General features: G+C 44.9%; 1 protein-coding gene across 2 annotated transcripts; it reads left to right on the top strand.

The window, feature by feature from the left end:
* Positions 1 to 2,854: 2,854 nt before the first annotated feature.
* On the top strand, positions 2,855 to 19,971 carry reps2 (RALBP1 associated Eps domain containing 2). Of its 2 annotated transcripts, none has more exons than XM_072672136.1 (17): positions 2,855 to 2,979; positions 5,975 to 6,059; positions 8,128 to 8,228; positions 8,847 to 8,970; positions 9,296 to 9,359; positions 9,932 to 10,091; positions 10,493 to 10,540; positions 10,883 to 10,934; positions 11,055 to 11,141; positions 12,484 to 12,532; positions 12,618 to 12,754; positions 13,616 to 13,677; positions 13,803 to 13,889; positions 15,898 to 15,981; positions 16,472 to 16,614; positions 17,645 to 17,750; positions 19,838 to 19,971. In XM_072672136.1, exons 2-17 carry the CDS (start codon positions 6,029 to 6,031, stop codon positions 19,904 to 19,906), a joined length of 1,404 nt encoding a protein of 467 aa, XP_072528237.1. In that variant the 5' UTR covers positions 2,855 to 2,979; positions 5,975 to 6,028; the 3' UTR covers positions 19,907 to 19,971. The 2 variants fall into 2 exon arrangements, with proteins under 2 accessions (XP_072528237.1, XP_072528236.1); XM_072672135.1 differs by having other exon boundaries at positions 13,800 to 13,889.
* Positions 19,972 to 25,358: the final 5,387 nt, after the last annotated feature.

The raw sequence follows: 25,358 nt of genomic DNA, 5'->3' as shown, positions 1-25,358 counted from the left end.
CTTGGTTCCCTGGCATTGTTTTTTCCTCACACTCGAGAGGTTCTCTTTTTGAGTCTTGGTTCCTCTCTGGTTCTTTAGAGAGTCTCTTCTTTTGAGTCTTGGATTCTGTCAGTGTTTCTTCCTCATGCCTTTAGGGAGGATCTCCTGTTGAGTCTTGGTTCTTCTCAGTGGTTCTGTTGAGAGGTTCTTGTTTTGAGTCTTGGTTCCTCTCAGACGTTTGACAGCACTCTACTGTACCAATGAGAGAGAGAGAGAAAGAGAGAGAGATATATATATATATAGGGGTTACATTAAGATGAATTCAATCATCTGTAATGGCTTTCGCTGCTGTGGAGACTAAGAGCTCTTAGGAGACTAATTTGCTGAAGGATTGCTCAATTAAACAGAAAACAGCGCCGTGGAACATCATCTGTAAAAGCTCAGTGGAGTTCAGACTGCTGCTGGTTCGAGGAGGTCAGTAATCCAGTCCATCCATCAATAGGTAACTGGTTTACAGAACGTCCTTCCAGTGAGAGCCCAGTAAACCGCCCTCAGAGCTCTGGATGGGGGTTTGCTGGATGCCGGCTGGTAAAGCCGTTTAACTGTGCTCAACAGTCTGCGGAAAAAAACGTTCGGTTTCCTGATCAGAAGAGAGGAAATCCTCGGGCTTATGAGGATCAAGGTCAGGCGGCCGGTCAGAAACAACAGCAGGCCTTTGTTCCCCTGAGGTACAGAGACTCCTTCAGCTATTAATGGCTTGTTTTTCTAGTTTCCAGAGTAGTGGAAGAACATGAGAGAGCGTGGTGAAGTCAGTGCTACATCTGAGAGGACGGGTAGCCACTCTGCAACACCTCCTAAATCCTGATCAGCGGTAAAGTCCTAAAATAATGAGACTAGCCCATTTCCCAGATCTGTAGACTGGATGTGGGGTCTTCAGGGTTCCCCTGAGGTCCACTTCCAACATTTGTGGCTGCTTTCCAAACCTTACAATTTAACAGACTATACCTTTCAGACTATACTCTAAAAAGACAAAAGTATTGGGACGCCTGCCCCTTTGCTGTTTTCTTCTGAATTCATGGAGTTTCTCCTGCTTTTGTTGGAATAACTGTCTCTACTGTCCAGGGAAGAAGACTTTCTGCTAGATTTTGGAGCAGCATTGCTGTGAGGATTTGATTGCATTCAGCGTCAAGAGCAGAGTTAGTGAGGTCAGGATGTTGGATGATGATGATGATGGTGATCACCATCCCACCTCATCATCCCCAACTCCCCAACTCATCCCAAAAGTACTGGATGGAGCTCCACCACCATTCCTGAGTTGGGGGGCTTCATACCCCTTAGTTCTTCTCAGTGGCTCTTCCTCATGTTGGTGAGAGGTTCTCCTTGAGTCTTTTTTAGTTGATTACATGGAAGAACCTTTTATTTCTGAAAGAGATGTGAATGGGAACCTTCACATCTGCGTATTTGGATGAACGAGTTTCTTCACCCACAGAAATGGTTCTTCTATGGCATCACTCAAAGAACCCGCTGAAGCACCTTCATCTTTAAGAGTGTATGGTCCGTATGTCCTCTGTTCAGGCTCTTGGCCAGTGAATGGAGACCATCTCTGGAGCAGGCTGTTGTTTGCCGGTCTTCAGTTTCCTGCCTCTTTACAGAGGAGCACAGTGAGGGCTCTGTTTGCTCGCTGCTCAACTGAACATCTTTAAAATCAATTTCCGGCTCCTCCTGCTGACTTTGGCCGTTGCTGTCAGCGCTCTGTTTTTGACCAGCTGGGAAAGCATCGGGAGCCTGGGCGCTGGGCCAGAACACCACTGACCACTTTAAGAAGAGCTCAGCGGCTATTCAACAGCGGTCAGCGCGGCTCTTCTGCTGCAGCATCGGGCCTCAAGAGCCCTCTTTACGAAACAGCTTTCTGAAGCACAGTCGGGCGAAGGCGAGGCAGCGGTCCGTTTATCGACCCTCTTTTATTTACAGTTTAGATCGCCTCTTTTTTTTTTGTATTGTTAATCAGTTACTATGGTGTTCCAGGCGGTTGCTAGGGTTGCTAGAGTATTGCTAGGTAGTTGCTATAGTACCCTGCTGGTTGCTAGGGTTTTACGTGCTTGGTGTGGTGTCTCTGATGGTGACTGGGGTATTTCTAAGTGGTTGCAGTGGTACCCTGGTGGTTCTAAAGCAGTCGCTGTACCACTCCAGTCTGTTAAAAGGGTTCGTCTGGTGGTAAGGAGGATGCTAGGTGGCTGCTGTGGTATCTCAGGAGGATGCTAGATGGCTGCTGTGGTATCTCAGGAGGATGCTAGGTGGCTGCTGTGGTATCTCAGGAGGATGCTAGATGGCTGCTGTGGTATCTCAGGAGGATGCTAGGTGGCTGCTGTGGTATCTCAGGAGGATGCTAGGTGGCTGCTGTGGTATCTCAGAAGGATGCTAGGTGGCTGCTGTGGTATCTCAGAAGGCTGCTAGGTGGCTGCTGTGGTATCTCAGGAGGATGCTAGGTGGCTGCTGTGGTATCTCAGAAGGATGCTAGGTGGCTGCTGTGGTATCTCAGGAGGATGCTAGGGGGTTGCAAGATGGTTGTTTTAATGCACTGGATGTTGCTAAATGACTGCTAAGTTGTTACTGTGGAGTTGCTAAGGAGTTGCTATGGTGTCTGGTGGTGGTAGACTTTTACTTCCACTGATTTAACAGAGACCTCGATCTCCCTGATCTGCTGCAGGTGGTGTGTTTTGTCATCTCTGAAGGAACAGAAGGTGTTTTAACCCCAAACACAGCCTCTGGATGACCAGGGCGATGGTCAGATGGCGGCAGTAATTAAACCTGTGTGATTTCTGCTGATATCAGAACTCTGTACAGTAGTAGAGCTTCGCCTTCTTCTCCACAGGTAGCAGAGGGGTGTGGTTCTGAGCACTTCTGAGCTTCTTCAGTAGCAGACCGTTTGTGGCCCAGAAGCTGCTGACCGCCACCCAGCCCAACCTTTCCTGTAAACCTGACCGTCTGGCATCAGGGCCGGTAAGGAGACATCGCGAGAGAGGAAACAGGATCAGGGTGCTTAGCCCTGTATCCTGGATTTACACTGAAGCAGGGTGACGGCAGAGCAGTGGACTTCATGAGTAAATACAGCCAAGCTACACATGAACCTCCACCCAAAAACTGACTGATGACAAAGGGATGGGATTGCAGTTGCCTCCTATGATGAGTCCTAAGTCCTAATTTGCGAATTCATGAGATAATTCATATTCAAATCTATGATCTAGTTTACTTTTTGATGGTAGAACACGAAAACGGTGGGAAAAGTTTTTAAAACCATAACTTTAAGAAAACATTTGACGGCATTTTCAGAATTAAATTCAGAATTTAATTTATTTCAACAGTGTCTTTAATAATTAAATATTTTTAGCATGTTCATTTCAAGTAAATGTAAATTTATGAAACATATAATTAAGATAGTAAAGCAGACAACACAGATAAGTTCACAAAACCAGCAACTACAGGTTAATACAACTGGCAATATCGAGTTTATGAATCTGGTAACTTTAACTTTATGAGATCCAGCAACTTAAAGCTAATCGAACTGGTAAATTTATTTACAAACTGGTAACTTTAAGCTAATTAAACTGATAACTTTACAAATGGTAATTGTAATAAGAAAATTCTAATTTAACTGGTGTAAAAGTTGGTAATTTTAATAAAACAAACTGGTAACTTTAATTACAAAATGTGTAACTGGTCACTTTATTTAAAAAAACTAGTAACTTTAATTTTAAAAACTGGTAGTTTTAATGAAAAAAACTGGTGACTATTAGCTAATTAAATTGGTAACTATTAGCTAATTAAACAGGTAACTAAGTTAATTAAACTGGTAACTATAAGCTTATTAAGCTGATAACATTAAACTAATTAAACTGGTAACTATTAGCTTATTAAACTGGTAACTATAAGCTTATTAAACTGGTAACTATAAGCTATTTAAACTGGAAACTTTACGTGTAGAAAAACTGTAACTTTAGGTAAAAAGAAACCGTATTTTTTAGCCGAGTTTTTACAGTAAAGCTGTAAAAGCTAATTCAGTCTAAATGTGGTAAATAATGGGATGGGTAATTTATCCAGGCTCCGTCCCGTGTTACTGTATCCAGTGTTACTGTATCCAGTGTTACTGTACCCAGTGTTACTGTATCCTGTGTTACTGTAAACTGTGGGAAAGGGAATGGTTAAATACAGTTAGCACAGAACTGCTAATCCAGTGAACTCGTGCTAACTGAGTTTGTTCTGGACAGCTAAAGGTGTAGCGCTGTGAGGATTAGCCGCTAATCCGGATGCAGCCGGTCACTCCAGAGCTGCAGGTTAGCTTTCGTGGCGTCTCAGTGAGAGATAACGGAGCTCAGGGGAGTGTGAGGTCAAGGCCGAGCCGTGTGGGTTATCGGCAGCCAGCGCAGTGAACACACACACACACACACACACACACACACACACACACACAGGCCTTGTTTGGTGTACATGTTCATATCGTCTGCTGACAGCATCCAGCAAGCGAGACAGAGGTGTTTACAGACAGAAGAGAGAGGCTCTGTCCAGCTGACCTCAGGGTGAACTGCGAGGGCTGTGCTGTTACAGATGAAAAATTCAGGTCCAGAAAATAAAACTATTCCAGCTCAGTTGGAGCTTAAAGTTAGCTTAATGCTACCAGTTTTATTACCTGAATATTACCAGTTTTATTTGTAATATTGAGTTTATGAATCTGGTAACTTTAACTTTATAAAAATCCAGCAACTTAAAGCTAATCAAACTGGTAAATTCAAGCTTATAAAACTGATAACTGTAATTAAAAAATGGTAATTGTAATAAGAGCATTCTAATTTAACTGGTATAATTTTAATAAAATAAACTGGTAACTTTAATTAAAAATGTGTAACTTTAATTTTAGTGGGGCAGTGGTGGCTCAGCGGTTAGAGCGCCGGGATATCGATAACAGGGTTGTGGGTTCGATTCCCGGGCTTGGCAAGCTGCCACTGTTGGGCCCTTGAGCAAGGCCCTTTACCCTCTCTGCTCCCCGGGCGCTGGAGTTGGCTGCCCACCGCTCTGGGTGTGTGTGTACTAACTGCCCCTAGTTGACTAGTGTGTGTGAGTGTGTGAGTGTGTGTTCACTACCACAGATGGGTTAAATGTGGAGGACACATTTTGCTGTACAGAGTACACTGTACAGTGACAAATACGTGCACCTTTAACTTTACCTTTTTTTAGAAAATGAACAACTTAAGGCTAATAAAACTGGTAACATTAAACTGGTAACTATTAGCTAATTAATTAATTAAATAATTAAACAGGTAACTTTAAGCTATTCACTTTTATTAGCTTAATGTTATCAATTTTATTACCTGAAAGTTACCAGTTTTATTAGCTTAAAGTTACCAGCTGGAACAGTTGGAGCAAAATCCTGTGATGGATTTTTACTTTCTGGACCTGAATTCTGTGCTGCTATGAAGAAATATATAATGGGTCCATCATAGTTTCATGTTCAGAAGGTCCACAGAGGGCTACCAGGTGGTGTTGTCGTCTAAGCGTTGGCCCTGTTTCCTCAGGCTATGAGAATAAAGCATAACTGGCCTAACTCTCTCTCTCTAGGTGGGTAGCACACCCTTTCAGCAACAACCCACCCCCATCACTCTGCATGACGGTGCTCAGCTAGCTAGCGTATGTGACGATTAGCTGGTGTTACCAAATAAGCAGTTTTGATGTCCAGCTCCGCCCCTTCTCCACCCTTGTCACTCACTCGCCTCGACATTGCCCCCTTCAGGTGGACTAAGCAGATGTTTGATGGTCAGGGTGGTTAAAAAAGCTGCTCATCCAGCAACAACAAACCCTGTACTGGCCTACCAGTTCGACCATTCTTACTGACCAGTTTGGTCAGGCTGGTCATGCTGGTGGACGACGGTATGCCCTGCGTTTGGTTCAATAGAAGACGTTCCTGTTGTTTCCAGCTTTTTCCTAAAGCAGTTTTTCCCTACAGGAGCGTCGGTGCCTGATCCATTCCCCACCAGCCAATCACAGCAGTCCTTTCAGCATGCAGAGGAATGGAGCCGAGTCCATGCTGGGTAAGACCCCTCTCTGATCCTGTCCTAGCAGGAACAACTCAAGCTGTCTATCTCTCTGTCTGTCTGTCTATCAGTCTGTCTATCTGTCTGTCTTTCTATCTGTCTGTCTATCTGTATGTTTGTCTGCCTGTCTGTCTATCTGTCTGTCTTTGTGTGTCTATCTATTTATCTGTATCTATCTGTGTATATCTGTCTGTCTGTCTGTATCTGTCTGTCTATTGATCTATCTGTCTGTCTCTCTGTATATTTGTGTACCTGTCTGTCTTTGTGTCTATCTATCTAGCTGTGTCTGTCTGTATCTGTCTATTGTATGTTTGTCTACCTGTCTGTCTGTGGGTGTATCTGTCTTTTTCTGTCTGTCTTTCTGTATATCTCTGTCTGTCTGTGTGTCTGTCTGTATTTGTCTGTCTATTGATCTATCTGTCTGTCTATCTGTATGTTTGTCTACCTGTCTGTCTGTCTGTGGGTGTGTGGGGGTTTTTCTGTCTGTTTATCTGTATATCTCTGTCTATCGATCTGTCTGTCTGTCTGTGGGTCTTTCTATCTGTCTGTCTGCATCTGTCTGTCTATTGATCTGTCTGTTTGTCTATAACCCCCCCCCTTTCTAATTGACTGGTCACATCTCTCCCCAGTCTGACCACATCTCTGCTCTCCACTGAAGTGCGGATCTGAACACCTGTAAACATGAACTCTGTTTAGTGAGGCGTTTACTTCAGTGCTGAACAGTAGAGTTGCACCGTCAGCGAGAGCGAGTACGAGTGGCTGTCCGGATGATTATTCAGAGGCTGGCTGAAAACGTCCGACTCAGCACTTTCTCACACTTTCTAATGCAGCTGAATTATTGATTGTGAAATGTACAGCGTTGGCTTCCTGCCAGTAAAGTATTCCCAAAGCGTCTGTACTTCCTGAATCTGAACCTGGGAGATCAGCACTATTAAGCGATCAGCTGGTATCCAGGCAACTCCAGGACTTCAGAAAGCCCTCGGGTCAGGCTTTGAGTTCAGCCTGGCTGACCTTCACTCTCCGGCTGTCAGGGAGCTTCCAGAGTGAGGTGTTAGAGATACCTGGGGTATCTAACATAAACTATATATTACCAGCAACTTAATAAACAACTTAATTATTATTATTAACTTTCGAATAACATCATCATTAACTAATAATTTGTTAATCAGTGTTAATTGTTATGCAATAATTGCATATTGTCGTGTATCTCTACGATTTTGCCATTTTCACTTTTTGTCATAATGTGAATCTGACAGTTGGTCTTTATATTATATTAGAATTTCCTGATGAATGGACCAGTAGAAATGCTCCAAAATGACTTGGAATAAAGTCTTTTCTCATTGGCTTCCATTAAAAGTTAAGGCGTTTTTACCTCCTCCTGTAAAGTTGACGTTTTGAAGGTTTTTTGCTCCAAATATGAATATCATCATTATCAAAAAAAAAAAAAAATGCATGTCTACAATGATGACTTTACAGGAGAAGCCAGAAACGTCCCCAACTCTAAATGGACGTCATATTTCAAGTCATTTAGAGCGTTTCTATTGGTCCATTCATCCAGAATTGGACAGCAGTGATGTGTATTAACCATTACGCCACAGTCAGTTCCAGCCTCACAGCTGTGATTGGCTGAGAGGCGTTCTATGAGTGTGTATACTGTGTACTGTACAGCATACTGCCCCAATGACCCAAGTACCAGTCCACTTTATTTACCTGTAACCTAGCAACAACCACCAGCTCTTAAAACAGTAACAATAAAAAGTGCTTAATGACGGGTAACGAGCCAGAACGCTCCCATAGCACCTGGAGAAGAAGCGAGTGAGCAGAGAGTCAGTTATCAGCCTTTAATGTGTTATCAGCTCTCAGAGCTCCCTTTAATCTGCTCTTCATCTCTCCTCACTCCTCCTTTCTTCTTCTCTTCTGAAATCAGCCTCTGCCTTTCATCATTTCTCTGTGCCGATCATGTGATGATTATCTGTCTGGGTCTCTCACCCTGACTGCATGATGATTCCCAGGCTGTCTAACTAAATCTCTCTCTCTCTCTCTCTCTCTCTCTCTCTTTCTGTAGCCTATGATGGTCAGGTACAGGCTCGTGTGAATGTCCAAGAGAATTCCTCTCCAAGCCACTACACACTCAAACCAGCACCAGACCCACCAGCCGTGCCACAGGTACTGTATATAATATATATATATAATTTCAGTGCTGGTAAATGGAACTAGGAGTTGGTCACCATGACTACAACACAGATACAGCCCTTAATTTATTTCCTATCCAAACCCACCAGTGCAGCTACACTCGTATTCTGAGTTTTATATGGATGATGATGATGATGATGATGGTGGTAAAATAGTGGAGAATCTCAACTAATCCAGTTTTCTTTAGGGACTACTTTCTGTAGCCGCACAACACCCTGCAGCATGTATCCCTCCACCATTTTAATGATCTGATTTTAAAAGCAGGTTCTAGAGCCGAACTCTTCTCAGAACTCTGGTAGAACCGTGTCTCAGGCATCAGGCAGCGTCTTCATCACCATTAGGTGAAGAACTTTCTGTGAGGAGCTTCAGTTTATTAGAGCTTCAGACGTCTGCTTCCCTTCACCTCCACTGTAGAACCCAGATCTGACTGGAGGAGGTTATCTAGAACCTCCACTGTAGAACTCCAGCTCTGACTGGGGGAGGTTATCTAGAACCGAGTGTTTCAGAAATGTTGAAAAATCAGCTGAATCAGTGAGGATTATATAGTTATAATGATCTTACTCGCTCACTCTCTCTCTCGTTCTCGCTCAGGCTCCGTCTGTGGAGCAGATGGTGGAGTACTCTGATGACCCCTGGAGGATCACTGTGGAACAGCTGCAGTACTACACTCACCAGTTCAGAACTCTTCAGCCTGACCTCAGCGGCCTTATACTGGGTCAGTATCCTCCAGGATCTGGAAGGTTTGTGGGTTCGAATCCCAGGACTGAACAGGTGCTGCTGGGATTTTGAGAGTTGTGATTTTGTGCTGTGTGAACTTGCTGAAGTGTAATGCTGAGTGTAAGTGTATGGATGGAGCTCATCAGCATGCTGAGTGAAGTTCCTCTGGTCTTCCTTGGTCATGTCCGAGCCTTTGGCAAGTTTTTGGTTCTTCTCAGCATGAGCTCATTATGAAGCTTTCAGCTGAGCAGGGCCAGAACGGTTCTCCGTTTCCTCCCTCAGTCTCTGCTTTACTGAACAGCAATAATGTGCTCTGCTTTCAGGCACTGTTGCAAAAAACTTCTTCACAAAGTCAAAGCTGCCCATTCCTGAGCTTTCTCATATTTGGTAAGTCCAACTGCACGTTTATTACACTGCAGAATGTTCAATTACACGTGTATTACACTTTAGAACCATAAACTGCATGCTTATTACACTGCATAATGTTCAAATACATGTTTATTGTACTGCATAATGTTCTATTACACATTTATTACACTGCAGAATGTTCAATTGCATGTTTATTACACTATAGAACCATAACCTGCATGTTTATTACACTGCAGAATGTTCAGTGACATCTTTATTACACTATTGAACCACAAAATGCATGTTTATTACATCACATAATGTTTAACTACATGTTTATTACACTAGAACCACATACTGCATGCTCATTACACTACATACAGTTTACATACATGCTTATTGTACTGCATAATGTTTCATTGCATGTTTCTTACACAATAGAACCATAAACTACCTGTTTATTACACTGTATAATGTTTAATTACATGTTAATTACACTATAGAACCGTAAACTGCCTGTTTATTACACCTCAGAACATTCAATTACATGTTTATTACTGTTTATTATGAACACTTGTTGTGCACTTTGGTAATAAGCCCTGCCCTTGCAGGGAGCTGAGTGACATGGATCGGGACGGAGCCCTCAGTTTCCCAGAATTCTGCACTGCTTTCCACCTGGTGGTGGCGAGGAAGAACGGCTATCCTCTACCTGAGAGACTCCCACACACACTCCGAGCGGCCTTCGGAGAGCAGAGCCTGCCGCCACTGCAGGTAATCACACACACACACACACACACACACACACACACACACACACACACACACTCACTTTAAGCATTCAGATGGTTCTTTGGGTTGTCATGGTTTCAGCTAGGACAGTAGATAGGACTGTAATTCATTAACAGCTTGGTTCCAGAGATCTTTACTGTGGGCTGCAGGTGAGGCGGTTAGGCCTCTATATGAATGTAAACAACCCGCCTACAGGAGAGGAGAGACCCCCGAGCTCAGGAGGGATTTGGCTGTAAGAGCTGCAGATATAGATGATGTAGATTTCTATACAGGAATATATTAATACAGCCTCATTCAAATCACTAATTATACTGATATAATTCTATATAAATAAATGTATATATTTATAAATTCATGTTTATAACTCTGTGATTATTTTACAGAACACTCAGCCTCTCATTGTGTTTGACTCAGCGACACCCAGAGCAACGGTAAACCCTTCTAATTCATAATGGATACTGAGCAAATTACATTATTGAATGATTATTGAATGACTGGATATACTGAATAATTCATAGTGTGTTCTGAAATGATTCATAATGAATACTGAATAAATACACAGCACATACTGAATAATCATAGTGCAGGTGGACTGGACACTCAGGTACACTGGACAGGTATACTGGACATTCAGGTACACTGGGCAGGTATACTGGACATTCAGGTACACTGGGCAGGTATACCGGACTCTCAGGTACACTGGACAGTTGTACTGGACACTCAGGTACACTGTTTTCTGGGTTCACCTTGTTCTGTTTGATTCTCCGACACAGGAAATGGGTTTGATCAATCAGCAGGACGTCAGAGAGGAGATGCATAAGCTAGGTAAGAACACCAACTAAAAGCACCTCCACCTTATTCTCCACCTGTAACTCCTCCATCATGATCTCTGAGTGAGGGCTCCTCTGAGCTGCTGCATGACTGAGAGGTTTGCTTCATCTGCAGAATTCAGTCCCAAGAGAGAAGCAGATCCACAAGACCAGCAAGCACAGCAAGCACAGCAAGCACAGCGGACCAGCACTTTAAAACCAGGTAACACACACACACACACACACACACACACACACATACATTGAATTAGCATCAGATTAGCCTGTGTATCTCTGGGGGTCCCAATAGAGTGGCCAGTAAGTAAAAGTACAAGTTAGGCGTTTCTAATAAAGTGGCCAGTGAGTTGAAGCGATAGGTAGGTGTTTCTAATAAAGTGGCCAGTGAGTGAAAGTACAAGTTAGGTGTTTCTAATAAAGTGGCCAGTGAGTGAAAGCACAAGGCAGACGTTTCCAATAAAGTGGCCAGTGAGTGGTAACACAAGACAAGTGTTTCTAATAAAGTGGCCAGTGAGTGTGGTTGTGTAATATGAATAGATGTAGTTATTGCAGCCGCTGTGTTTTATGAACACAAATCCTTTTGATCTTCTGCTGCCCTTTTTATTTGGTCTTTCAGATCTTCTCCTGTAATCTCAGAAACTCCACTTTCATCCTCGTTCAGACTCCCCCTTTCATCCTAGCTCAGAAATATTGGAATAAACAGATATCTGGCGCTACTTCTGACGTTCCTCCATGTTATTGCTTCGGCCTGAGTGTGCTGCAGAAATACACACGGCTTCCCCGGACTGATCTTGTGTAGCGTTATCTCTCGGTCTATCAGGAACACGAGGTCAGGGATCATGAGGAGGCTTCTTCTCCACGCCCCAAGTGCATGTTTGGGTTGGTGGAGAAGACCCAAGTCTGTGAAGAGGGGAGTGATATAAGGATATACGGACATCTGGAAGCAGTGCTTCTGCTGGAGAGTGGCCAAGCGCAACCACAGGGGTCCAAGCACCAATCAGCCATAACATTAAAACCGAAGCCAAGTGAAGTGAAGAACGTTGATGATCTGGTTCCAGCGGCTCCCGTCAAGGGGTGGAGATATCAGTCAGTTCTTGAAGGTGTGATGTGTCAGCAGGTCAGGTGTTGTGGGGTTTTCCTGGTATGCAGTGGTCAGTACCCATCAAAGGTGCTACAAGGAAGGACAACTGGTGAACTGGCAACAGGGTGCTCATGGAGGTCCCACCTCACTCTCAAAATTACAGCTAATGTCTGAAGGTGTCCAGATATCACAAAGGTATCACAAAGGTCTTCACCAGTATTAGCCAGGTGGTTTTAATGTTATGGCTGGTCAGTTTTAGGCCTTATATCAGCAGTAGAAAACTTCTCACAGTACACTTACCATCTCCAGAACTGACCCCACAACTGCCCTGAATGGTCCTCAGCGTGGGACGTGTTGACCAGCACCTGCTAATCTAACCCTGTGGCTTCATTGCAGAAGCTCTGTTGCAGAAGCTTCACTGCTGTTATTTCTGCTGCTCACAGTTTTACCTCTCTGTGTGTTTCAGATCCTCCACAGGAGCTGGACCTTAGCGTCAAGTCAAGAACGAGACCCAGGTAACATACAGGTCTGACTGCGCTGGTTAAATATCAGTGTTCTGTGTAGGGGTTTCGGTTCTAGGTCTGTGTGTATCTCCCACAGGTCCTATTCCAGCACCTCCATAGACGACGCTATGAAGAAAGTGGAGGAGCCTCCAACCCCCCCGCCACGTCCTCAGAAGACACACTCGCGCGCCTCCTCCCTCGACCTCAACAAGCTCTTCCAGCAGAGCGGACAGGGTGAATAATACCTGCACACACTTCAGATCTGGACAGAAAGATGAGAACCTGCACGTTCTACACAGGTTCTCTGCTTGTGAGACCGAAGTGGACCAAAGTAATGAAACTACCTGCCTCATATTGTGCGTAGGCCCACCTGGTGCCATCACAACAGCTCTGACCCATCCAGGCATCTACGCCACAGCACCTCTGAAGATCTCCGATAGTATCTGGGAGGTGGGCGGGGCCTCCATGAGCATCAGTGAGCCTAGGGCAGCCACTACCCTGTCCTTGTCCTTTTTTTGGAGCACTTTTGGTAGGTACTGACCACTGAATACCACTGGAACACCCCACAAGACCTAGAACGTCACAGTCTGGTTCTTGTCAAAGTGTCTCGGATTCTTATGCTTGCCCATTTTACCTGCTTCTACACCTGCATCACCTTCAAGTGTTATGAGCACATAAGACCCACTGATGCTCATGGAGACCCCACCCTCACAACTTGCAGGACCTCATCTAACATCTGGAGGTGTGCAGATACCACAGGACACTTCCGGAGATCTTGTGGAGTCCCTGATGCCTCGAAAGCTCAGATCTGTTGTGGCGGCCCAACGGGGATCTGAATCACTGGTGTTCAGTCCTTAATGAAACCCGGTTCTATCAGCAGCTGGACTAAAAGCGTTACTGAAAGCGTTCCAAAAATACGGCCGCAGTAAGACCTGTAGTGAAACCTCCTCCCGACTGGCAGCCACTTCTCTACCTCTGAGGAGCTGCTGTTCCTACGGGCCTGGAAGTGAGGACACACAGCATGGTTAAGACTGAATGCAGTGGAGAAGCTGCTCACACCACTTTATGTTTATGTGTTTGTCTCTGGGTCTCTAGGGAGTAAAGGTGGCTGGCTGCCCCCACCTCCTGCCCTGCCCCCTCGACCTCCAGCCTCACAGGTAAACTCACATCAGTAAGAAAGTGCTATGAACCTGCTGAATAAACAGATATAGGCTATATAACAACACACACTAACAAAAAAACACTAAGTGTAATAATCAGCGCGTCTCTTCACCCTCAGCAGATCCCCCACTACCTCCCCGGGGCGGAAAACTCCCAGCAGGCCGTGCAGCAGCCCCATTTTGCAGACTTCAGCAAGTTCAAAGAGGAGGTAAACATAAAGTCAGTGGTTAGTGAGAGTGTCTACCTGTAATTAACTCTATATAACATTAGAATAAACCCAAATAAACAGAAAGTCAGTGGTCAGTGAGAGTGTCTACCTGTAATTAACTCTATATAACATTAGAATAAACCCAAAAACACATAAAGTCAGTGGTCAGTGAGAGTGTCTACCTGTAATTAACTCTATATAACATTAGAATAAACCCAAATAAACAGAAAGTCAGTGGTCAGTGAGAGTGTCTACCTGTAATTAACTCTATATAACATTAGAATAAACCCAAAAACACATAAAGTCAGTGGTCAGTGAGAGTGTCTACCTGTAATTAACTCTATATAACATTAGAATAAACCCAAATAAACAAAAAGTCAGTTGTCAGTGAGAGTGTCTACCTGTAATTAACTCTATATAACATTAGAATAAACCCAAATAAACATAAAGTCAGTGGTCAGTGAGAGTGCCTACCTGTAATTAACTCTATATAACATTAGAATAAACCCAAATAAACAGAAAGTCAGTGGTCAGTGAGAGTGTCTACCTGTAATTAACTCTATATAACATTAGAATAAACCCAAATAAACAAACACAACCACCCTAATTAACTCTATATAACATTAGAATAAACCCAAATAAACATAAAGTCAGTGGTCAGTGAGAGCGTCTACCTGTAATTAACTCTATATAACATCAGAATAACCCCTAATAAACAAAGTCAGTGGTCAGTGAGATTATCTACCTGTAATTAACTCTATATAACGTTAGAATAAACCCAAATAAACATAAAGCCGGTATGAGTGTCTACCTGTAATTAACTCTACCTGTGATTAATTGTGATTCACCAAGTAATGTGATTATTTATGATCAGTTGAACTAAATAACTAAAGTGAGTGTAAATTTAAATATGTAAATTGAATTAATTACAATTAATTACTCAATCTGGTATGAATTCATTATCAGTAATTTACTGTATTAATCATTTGGCAGCCTTCTAAACACACACACACACACACACACATACAGGAGACGGGATTTCCCACAGTTCTTACACCATCTTACTGACTGCTCCAGGGTACTTTTTCCAGCACATGCATTCTTCATTTTCCCACACACACACACACACATTCACAGGCACACACACACGCACACACACTCATACATCACAGGCAGTATGAGCACTTTCGTTATTGCTGATGTTGTGTGATTTACTGCTGATATACTGAAACTCTACCCTCTGATAATACGCTGGGATGATGAAGCTCTGTGTGTTTGATGGATTGTAGGCTGCAGGCTGTTCTGCAGAGACTCGTATGAGCTCCATATTTCACACTTTCCTTTTTCTCACGCCTCTCCAGAGTCAGTAAAGCACCTGGCTGGCACTTTTTCAGCTTTATGGCTGCTGTTCACCTCCTCACCTTCTCCACTGCTCAGCTCCTGCCTGCTCCCGCTGAAGCCGTGAGAGGGAACCTGAGATCAGCATGAAATTCTTTAGTCAGGGTTCTAAAACATCAAAAGCCTGAAGCCATCCACTACAGCAAGATGGATGGAGAGACAGGCCGACAGACAGACAGACAGACAGACAGACTGGCAGACTGGCAGACTGGCAGGCAGGCTGAAAGTGCGGTAGATAGATATAGGGGTAGGTAAATAAATGAATGGATGGATAGATGGACTGACAGATGGATGGATAGATAGAGGGATGGAGGGGCAGTATTTGGCAGTGATTACATCTCATACAGATGTCTTACAGATGCTGCTAAACCTGTAACAGACAGTGTGTGTGTGTGTGTGTCATGTCATTTGGTGCTGATCTGTGTAAGTTACAAGGCTGCAGGTTTTCAGACAGAGTGCTATGCTACAGTCCCACCACTGCATGGTGCTGTTGCTCAGGGAAGCCGAGTTGCAATTCTACCACCCAAATCATCTCCCACTCCAGAGCTTCAGCTTCTCGTCTGATTGATTGTAATAAACATCATGAGGCTTCTCTCTCTCTCACTCTCAGGAGGAGTCTGGACAACCCACTCAGGCCCTTGGCCCCCTGAGGACAGTTGGCCCCACCACAGAGGCCTCGCCGGGCTCCAAAACAGTAAGCACTGCCCTTACCTTCTTACCTTCAGTGCTGCTCATCATCAGTGAATTTACTGACACTCTAGAACAACAAACAGATATAAATATAAAATAACATTAATATCCAGTATGAAGCTCTAATAACATTAATAACCAGTATGAAGCTCTAATAACATTAATAACCAGTATGAAGCTCTAATAACATTAATAACCAGTATGAAGCTCTAATATCATTAATATCCAGTATGAAGCTCTAATAACATTAATAACCAGTATGAAGCTCTAATATCATTAATATCCAGTATGAAGTTCTAATATCATTAATATCCAGTATGAAGCTCTAATAACATTAATATCCAGATTTAAACTCTAATAACATTAATATCCAGATTTAAACTCTAATAACATTAATATCCAGTATGAAGCTCTAATAACATTAATATCCAGTATGAATTATTTGTAATATTTACTTGCATTGCTCAGCTTTAACAGCTCCATTTCTTTCCCAGGACCCTTCAGTGTTATTCCAAGGCCACGCCCCGCAGAAGCCCATGCGGCGGAAGCTCCATCCTGAAGGCCAGAACACTGTTACACTCTCAGGCACCGCCTACTCAAGCTCCACCCCAACCACAGTGCCCAAAACAGGCCAAAGGTCAGTTAGACGGCGGTTATCTTTACTTAGTCCATGTTTCTGTCCGATTCCCTTCCTGATCTCACTTCCCTCGGTTTCCTGAGGCGACTTTCCAGACATTATTGGACTAATCAGACTAACCCAAACTAACAGGTTTCACATACACTACATGGACAAAAGTATTGGGACACCTGCCCAGCTGAAATCAATGGTATCAAAAAGAGTTTCTGAGTTTCTGCTTTTTTTGGAGTAACTGCCTCCACTGTCTAGGGCTTTCTACTAGATTTAGTTGGAGCTGTGAGAATTTGATTGCATTCAGCTACAAGAGCGTTAGTGAGGTCAGGATGTTGGATGATGATCACCACCCCACCTCCATCGTCCCCAACTCCCCAACTCATCCATCAAAAGTACTGGCTGAAGCTCCACCTTCATTCCAGAGGGCACAGTAGTTCCACTGCTCCACAGCTCAATGCTGGGGGGCTTTATACCCCTCTACAAGCCCACGCCTGGCATTAGACAGTATGGTGCCAAGAGGGTCATGTTTACTATCTGCTCCAGAGAGTACCTCTCCACAAGGACTAGACAAGCTGTGTGTGTGTGTGTGTGTGTGTGTATTTGCATCTGTGTCAGCAATGGGTGCAGCTTAAAAAAAGCTGAATGCATTCAGTCAAAGGGGTGTCCACAATCTTTTGGACACATTATGTCAGTAAATGATCTCATCAAAGCCCTCCGTTACCGAAGCCTTTATCTGAGTCAGTGTCCCTCATCAGCCTACTCTTCCTGAGTCAGGTGTGTGAGCAGGTCGGAGGTGTTAAAAGGTAAAAAGCTTTACAGACAATAGAGAGGAGCTGAGGAGCGCTATTCCCCTCCACTCCGCTCACACACATGCTTGACCTGTGACCTCCTGCTGCCACAGAGGAGCTGTGCTAACATTTGTTCTGACGCTGTGGTAATGTGTGTGTGTGTCTAAGTGTGTGTGTGTGTAATGGCATGTGTTTACGTGAGAGTGAGAGAGTGAGACGGGGAGTGTAACGGAGGGTGTGTGTTTCAGGCTGCCTGCCAGGCAGAAGAAGGAGATTCAGATGGCCATCAGGAAGAATAAGGAGACAAACGCAGTGCTAACACGGCTAAACAGTGAACTACAGCAGCAGCTGAAGGTACCACACACACCCAGACACAACACCGTGCAAAAGTCTGAGCACCCTTCACTGACCTCACTGACCGTCAAAATGTCCATTACGTGCAAGTTAGATTGGGAGATCTGTTAAACATGTTGGTGGGAGTGTTCTAGAGAAATATATATACACACTATATGGACAAAAGTATTCGGACACCTCTTAATCATTAACGTTCAGGTGTTTCATTCAGTCCCATTGCCACCACAGGTGTATAAAATCAAGCACCTCTTGCCATCAGCAGCCGGAGCCAGAGGGAGCACAGTTGGCCTTGCTCTCTCCGGGTGGGTAGATGGCGCTCACTTCTTCACTCCCTACATCACTTCAGAGTGCCGCCTCTAGCCAACGCATCAGACCTGGATACAAGCCCCTAGCCCCATCCCAGACACATCCAGTGATGCTGAGGTCTGGACTCCAGGCATGGATTAATACATTCTGGTGCCATGGATGCAAACCTCCACAGCCCCTCCTAACACCACAGCTCTGGTATTGGGATGGAGTTGAGGTTGGCGACTTCTCCGAATTTTCCCGCTCCACCTTAAATGGTGTTGGACTGAAATTGCCACTGTTCGCCAATGGTGGAACCCTTTTTTTGCTTTAAAGAACCCTTTAGGCTTCCGGGTGGTTGGCTGAGTTGGTTCTTGGGTCTAAAAGGAACCATTGAAGAACTCTATTTAAGGAGTTTGAAAGTGGGGGATCAGCTCCGAGTCCCTGTGTTCAGGGTTATTTTCAGCACTTTGGTAACATATATAAATCAGTGCCACACACACACACACACACTCACACACACACTCACACACACAGATGTCACTCCTATTAGCAGATCCGGAGGTGTTGTGTTTCCCATCATCGTGTGTTTAAGGCCGGTCGGGTCAGCTGACTGTGCGAGACTCTACACACACTCTCATGTGTCAGATAATACAGCCTGCAGAAACAGACCCTTTCATTTACCTTCTTAAAATACACACACACACTCACACACACACACACACTCACACACACACACACACACTCACACACACACACACACATGCTTTCTCAACTGGCCTGTTCGAAATAGAACATTCAGCAGCAACTGCTCACAATGTGTCTGGAGTGTGTGTGTGTGTGTGTGTGTGTGTGTGTGTGTGTGTGTGTGAGTGTGTGAGTGTGTGAGTGTGTGTGTGTGTGTGTGAGTGTGTGTGTGTGAGTGTGTGTGTGTGTGTGTGTGTGTGTGTGTGTATGTGTGTGTATGTGTGTGAGTGTGTGTGAGTGTGTGTGTGTGTGTGTGTGAGTGTGAGTGTGTGTGTGTGAGTGTGTGTGTGTGAGTGTGTGTGTGTGAGTGTGTGTGTGTGTGTGTGTGTGTGTATGTGTGTGTGAGTGTGTGTGAGTGTGTGTGTGTGTGAGTGTGTGTGTGTGTGTGTTTCAGGAGTTTAACTTAGTTGATGTAAGGTTTATGTTTTTATCACTGATCAATCTCTCTCTCTCTCTATGTCTCTCTCTCTCTATGTCTCTCTCTCCTCCTCTCTCTCTATGTCTCGCTCTCCCTCTCTGTCTCTCTCTCTCTATGTCTCTCTCTCCCTCTCTGTCTCTCTCTCTCTATGTCTCTCTCTCCCTCTCTCTCTATGTCTCTCTCTCCCTCTCTGTCTCTCTCTCTCTATGTCTCTCTCTCCCTCTCTCTCTCTCTATGTCTCTCTCTCCCTCTCTCTCCCTTTCACTCACTCACACTCTTTCTCTCTCTCTCTCTCTCCCTCTCTCTCTCACTCACACTCTCTCTCTCCCTCTCTCTCCCTTTCACTCACTCACACTCTCTCTCTCTCACTCACTCACACTCTCTCTCTCCCTCTCTCTCTCTCCCTTTCACTCACTCACACTCTCTCTCTCTCACTCACACTCTCTCTCTCCCTCTCTCTCCCTTTCACTCACTCACACTCTCTCTCTCTCACTCACACTCTCTCTCTCCCTCTCTCTCCCTTTCACTCACTCACTCTCTCTCTCTCTCTCTCTCTCTCTCTCCCTTTCACTCACTCACTCACTCTCTCTCTCTCTCTCTCTCTCTCTCTCTCTCTCTCTCTCTCTCTCTTCTGCAGGAGGTTCATCTACAGAGAGTTACTCTTGAGTCTCAGCTGGAGCTCCTTCGTCCTACGGCCTCTACTTGACCCCACACACACTCACATGCACAAACACACACATACACAAAAGACACACACACACACACACAGACTTGGCGGTTCCAGATGACCCAGTGGAATGTAGTTTATCACTTCATGGCCTCTCCTGACCTTAAACGACCTGAAAGCCGGACCTCTGTCCCAGTGTAACAGAGGACACACACACACACACACACTGTGTGGAGGAGTCAGTGTGTACACTGTGACAATGAGGGAGGGGGGGGGGGGGCAGAGCCTGACTCTTTAGACTTAAGCAGTTCCTTGACCATCGAGCTTCAACCCCAGATTTAGTCGGTCAGCCGAGACGTGTTCGGGATGGGACGTGTGGGAGGCGCTAGGCTAACACTGCTAACAGACACAGCACTCGCATTGTCACCAACCTCACCTCCATAAACACAACCGGAGATCCGGTGTTTGTTAGCAACGTTAGCCTAGCATCTCCTGTTGTGTTCATGGAGATGAGATTGGTGCCAATCCAAGCCTGGTGTTTGTTAGCAACGCTAGCTTAGCATGTCCTCTTGTGTGTGTGTATATAAAGATGAGATTGGTGCCAGTCCATGACCAATGTTTGATAGCAACATTAGCTTAGCATCTCCTAGCATTCGTCTGATTGGCTGAATCTGGGGTCAGGGATGGATCACGATCGTCTGCTGTTCCACCGAGCTGCTACGCTAAGATTAGCGCTCTGGCTGTAGGGTTGAAGACACGGTAAGGTGAACGTCAGCGAGGTTCAGCTGACATCTGTAAAGCATCCACAGTCAACCATCTGACCACCGTGCGAGCGTGAAGAGCAGCAGGCCTGGGCTGGCGGCGGATTACGGCTCGTCTGGCTTTGTGTTTTGACACAGACCTGCTCGGATCTTTAATCTCGGGGGCAGTTTGGACCACACTGTGAGAACCAGCCATTCAGAGTAATGAGGGGGTTCCGATACACTTACTTTGAGGAGCGTCCAACTGCGTCAGTGTGTGTGTGTGTGTGTTTATAGATGGTCGGTCCAGATAACAGGACTGTGCACCGTCTGGTGTATGAGTGTGCAAAAGCTTTGGCACCCTTAGTCTAACATCATGCAAACAGTATATCCAAAAGTTTGTGGACACCCCTTTTAATGAACTCATTCAGATACTTTAAGTTGCACCTATTGCTGACACAGTCCCTGTAGAGAAGTACTGCCAATAGAATAAGGTGAACCTATTGGCACCATGCTGCCTAATGCCGGGCGTGGGCTAGTAGAGGGGTATAAAGCCCCCCAGCATTGAGGAGCTGTGGAGCAGTGGAAGAGCTGTGATGGAGATGAGTTGTGGATGATGAGTTGTTGTTGAGCTCTTGCAGATGAATGCAATCAAATCCTCACAGCAATGTCACTCCTCCAAAATCTAGTAGAAAGCCTTCCTCCCTAGACAGTAGAGACAGTTCCTCCAACTAAAGCAGGAGAAACTCGTTTTAATAGCCTTGAGTCAGAAGGAATAGTAAATAAGCAGGTGTCCCAATACTTTTGTCAATTATATCACTTACATAAATGCCATTTTTATGTTAAACTGAGCTACTAAACTGGGTCTCTGTGGAGGATGGGACTTATTAACAATACAGGCCATATTTGACCAGGGGTGCCCAAACTTTTGACTAAGAATGTGTGTAATACAGGTCATCTTTGGGAGGACACTCTGACAGAAAGCATGTTTTATGTCTGTGATGTAAACAGTGGTTTTTAAATGCAAAAAAGGCAAAAAATCGTGGGGCCGTCAGCGTCCACTGACGCCTGGAATGATCTTCTGTAGTTTGTCTGTAATTTAACGCAAAAAAAAACCCTGAAACCCTTTAATTTAAATTTTTTTTATTATTGTTTTTTTTCCCCATTTCTGTTCCTCCTGTGAACCTGCTGATCTTCCCACCACAGCCAATAGAGCTGACACTGTCAAAAGTTGACCCCGAGAGAAAGTTCTCACCACCTGCTGACCGACTGAGAGGTCCAGCAACCATTAATGTGTCCAGCGATCTCCAGCTGGAATGCGAACAACGTACAGTGCAGGAATTAAACGGTTAAATCTCCAGCCACCCAAATTCAGCTCTGGCTCTACTCCAGCTGGTCTTTGATGGTCAAGGTGGTTAAAAAAAGCTGGTCATTCTGGTGAAAACCTCAGACTCTAACAGACCAGTAAAGTGTACACTGTCATTTGAGTAGAGTAGCCAGCTGATGGACTAGCTGGTCTACCAGCATGGCCACCTTGACCAAGCCGGTCGTACTGGTGGACCAGCGTGGTTAGGTTGGTCGTGCCGGTCAGTCGTCTTGATCACGTTCATCAACCAGCTTAGTCATGTTGGTTGTCAGCTGGTCATACTGGTAAAGCCGGTTGGACTAGTGTGGTCATACTGGTCGATCAGCTTGGTCAGATTGACAGTTGACTGGTTTGGTAAAGCTGGTTGGACCAGTGTGGTCATGCTGGTCTTACTGGTGAACCAGCACGGTTAGGTTGGTCATGCGGGTCGACCAGCCTGGTCCTATTGGTTGACTGATTTGGTAAAACTGATCAGACTGGTTGACCAGCTTAGTGAAGTCGGCCAAACTGGTGGACCAGTCTGGTCTTGATGGTCATGCTGGTCGACCAGTGTCGGGAGTCTGGAGCTGTTCAGTGACTGGTCTGTAGTTTGTTTACGTTTTGTCTTGAAATTTAGCATCTTAGAATAGCTTAGCTTAGCCTAGCTTAGTTAGCAGGCCGCACACCGCAGTACAGGCTCGGCTCCGGCTACCTGAGGCTCTATAGACACTTCAGAGGACAAGTAGAGGACAGATTTTGACCGCACTCCATATTTACTCCCATAGATCCCCTCAGTGCGGAAGTGTGTTCTGAGAAGAACCCCTGCAAAAAAGACACTGAGTGATTCTGTCTCACTGGTTTGTTTGTTTTGATGCTGAAAACTCTGTAAAGTGTGTGTGTGTGTGTGTGTGTGTGTGTGTGTGTTTAACATTTTCCTATGCAAAATCACAATGGTGCAGTCCACTTCCTGATGATGCTGTTTATTTTATACTGAGCCAAAATCAGAAGAAGCTCCTCTCTCACACACACACACACACACACACACACTCTCTCTCTCTCTCTCTCTCTCTCTCTCTCTCTCTCTCTCTCTCTCTCTCTCTCTCTCACACACACACTCTTACACAAACTCTCATCTTATCAATGCAACACATTGGACTTTAAAAACTGAATGTGTGTGTGTGTGTGTGTGTGTGTGTGTGTGTGTGTGTGATGGCGATGCTGTACTATGTCCTGAGCTGCACGTGTGAAACAGAGAACGCTGTAAAGACTCCGAGCTGTTGGTGTGTTTATTCTCTTACTGCTTCCTGTTCATTCTGAGAGAGGATTAATGTGGATGAGTTCACATGTCTGTCTATCTGTCTGTCTAGCTGACTGTCTGTCTGTCTATATGTCCGTCTGTCTTTCTATCTATTTGTCAATCTGTTTGTCTGTGTAGCTGTCTGTCTGTCTATCTATCTGTCTATCTACCTGTCTGTCTGTCTATCTGTCTGTCTATCTACCTGTCTGTCTGTTTATCTATCTGTTTGTCTATCTACCTGTCTGTCTGTCTGTCTATCTATCTGTCTATCTACCTGTCTGTCTGTCTGTCTATCTATCTATCTGTTTGTCAATCTGTCTGTCTATCTGTCTATCTATCTATCTGTCTATCTACCTGTCTGTCTGTCTGTCTATCTATCTATCTGTTTGTCAATCTGTCTGTTTGTGTAGCTATCTGTCTGTCTATCTATCTATCTATCTGTCTGTCTAGCTGACTGTCTGTCTATATATCCGTCTGTCTGTCTGTCTGTCTATATATTTGTATATTTGTCTATATGTCTGTCTATCTATTTGTCTGTCTGTCTGTCTATCTATCTGTCTGTCTAGCTGACTGTCTGTCTGTCTTATATGTCTGTCTATCTATTTGTCTATCTATCTGTCTGTGTATTTAGCTAGCTAGTCTAGTCATCTATCTGTCTTTCTGTATATCTAGAATTCTGTCTGTCTGTTGACACACACTAAGTGTGGAGGTACTGCTGTACTGATTAGTGTGTGAGCTGTTGATCAGTGTGAGGGGTGTGTGTGGACCGTGCTGAGGGTGTGTTCAGGTCCGCTGTGATTCTGCTGCTGATATCCGTCTCTGGACAGTCTGTCCAAACAGGGGTTTGTTCAGACTCCCGTTGGCCGACGTCCCGGAGCGCTGTGTGTTTCAGCCACACTGACAGCGGCCCGGTTCCGGATGCAGTCCAGCTCTCCAGCCCTCCAGCCCAGCCTCCTCCAGCAGGACCAGCTTTACACTGCTCACTTCGGGAGGTTCAGAGGAAGAGCGGCCAGACCAGCTGCAGAAGAGTGAGAGTGACGGGGTGGGAGCAGAGAGAGTTCCCAGCAGTCACAAACACCCCCCAGCAGCAGTCCAGCACATCTCGGAATTCTGGGATTTTGGATTGCGAATACCAGAGTTACATTTCCGAAGAGCCAAATCAGACAAGCTCTCAAACCAGGGATGGAGGAGAGGATGAAATATTCTGAAATTTGAAAGTTTAGATATTTTAGATTGCAGATTTTAGAAGATCTGAAGGAGTAGCGCTCAAATAAGGAATGAGAATTTGAATTTGTTTGAAGTGAAGAATTTTAAATGTAAAATTGATATAATCTTTTCATTTTTAACAGATTTGAAGGGTACCACTAGGTGCCACTATGACCTGCAGGGTCGCAAGTTCAAATCCCGATGCTATTTGCCATCAGTGACCGGAACCCGAGAGAGCACAATTGACCATGCTGTCTCCGGGTGGGTAGATGGCGCTCTCTCCCCTCATCACTGTGAAAGCGATGCTGGCCGGCACAGGCGTCTGTTGGTGGAGCTGGTGACCCGGCGCTATGTCGGCTGCCGGGCAATGTTTGGCTTCATATGTATCAGAGGGGGCGTGTATTAAGTCCTTACCCTCCTGGTGTTGCTTACACTAGGGGGAGCTCAGATCGGGTGGGTTAATTAGAGGAAATTCAACCAACAAAAGAATTCCACAAACAGAAGACCTTCAAATGATGGTGGGAATCTCTGAGGTTCAGAACTAATTTGGGATTTAAGACACCAGGAGGAGCTATTCCAAAAATTTACAATTTTAAATATTGAATGTTTGGAAAGGGGAGGAAATTTCGGTTTTAAATTCAGAAAAAAACGGGAATTCTTGGCAGATTGTGGAAGTTCACGCTCCGGAACGCCTGACTCACAGAGCAACTCCTCTGAGAGAGTTCCTGAGGAAGAGGGAGGAATACGAGGAAGGATGACGGGGGGCGGGGAGAGGTGCTGGTCTGCTCCTTTTATAGGCTGATTTGATTTGCTGCTGAAGATCAAAGGCCTGCGTCCGGTTTCCGTCACTGAGGAGAATCCTGTCAAACGCATCCGCTGCCACAGGCCGGAATTACACACTCA

Source organism: Salminus brasiliensis, unplaced genomic scaffold, assembly GCF_030463535.1.
Source record: "Salminus brasiliensis unplaced genomic scaffold, fSalBra1.hap2 scaffold_78, whole genome shotgun sequence".
Lineage (NCBI taxonomy): Eukaryota > Metazoa > Chordata > Actinopteri > Characiformes > Bryconidae > Salminus > Salminus brasiliensis.
The sequence above is the reverse complement of the archived record's forward strand: the minus strand, read 5'-3'. Positions and strand labels throughout refer to the sequence as shown.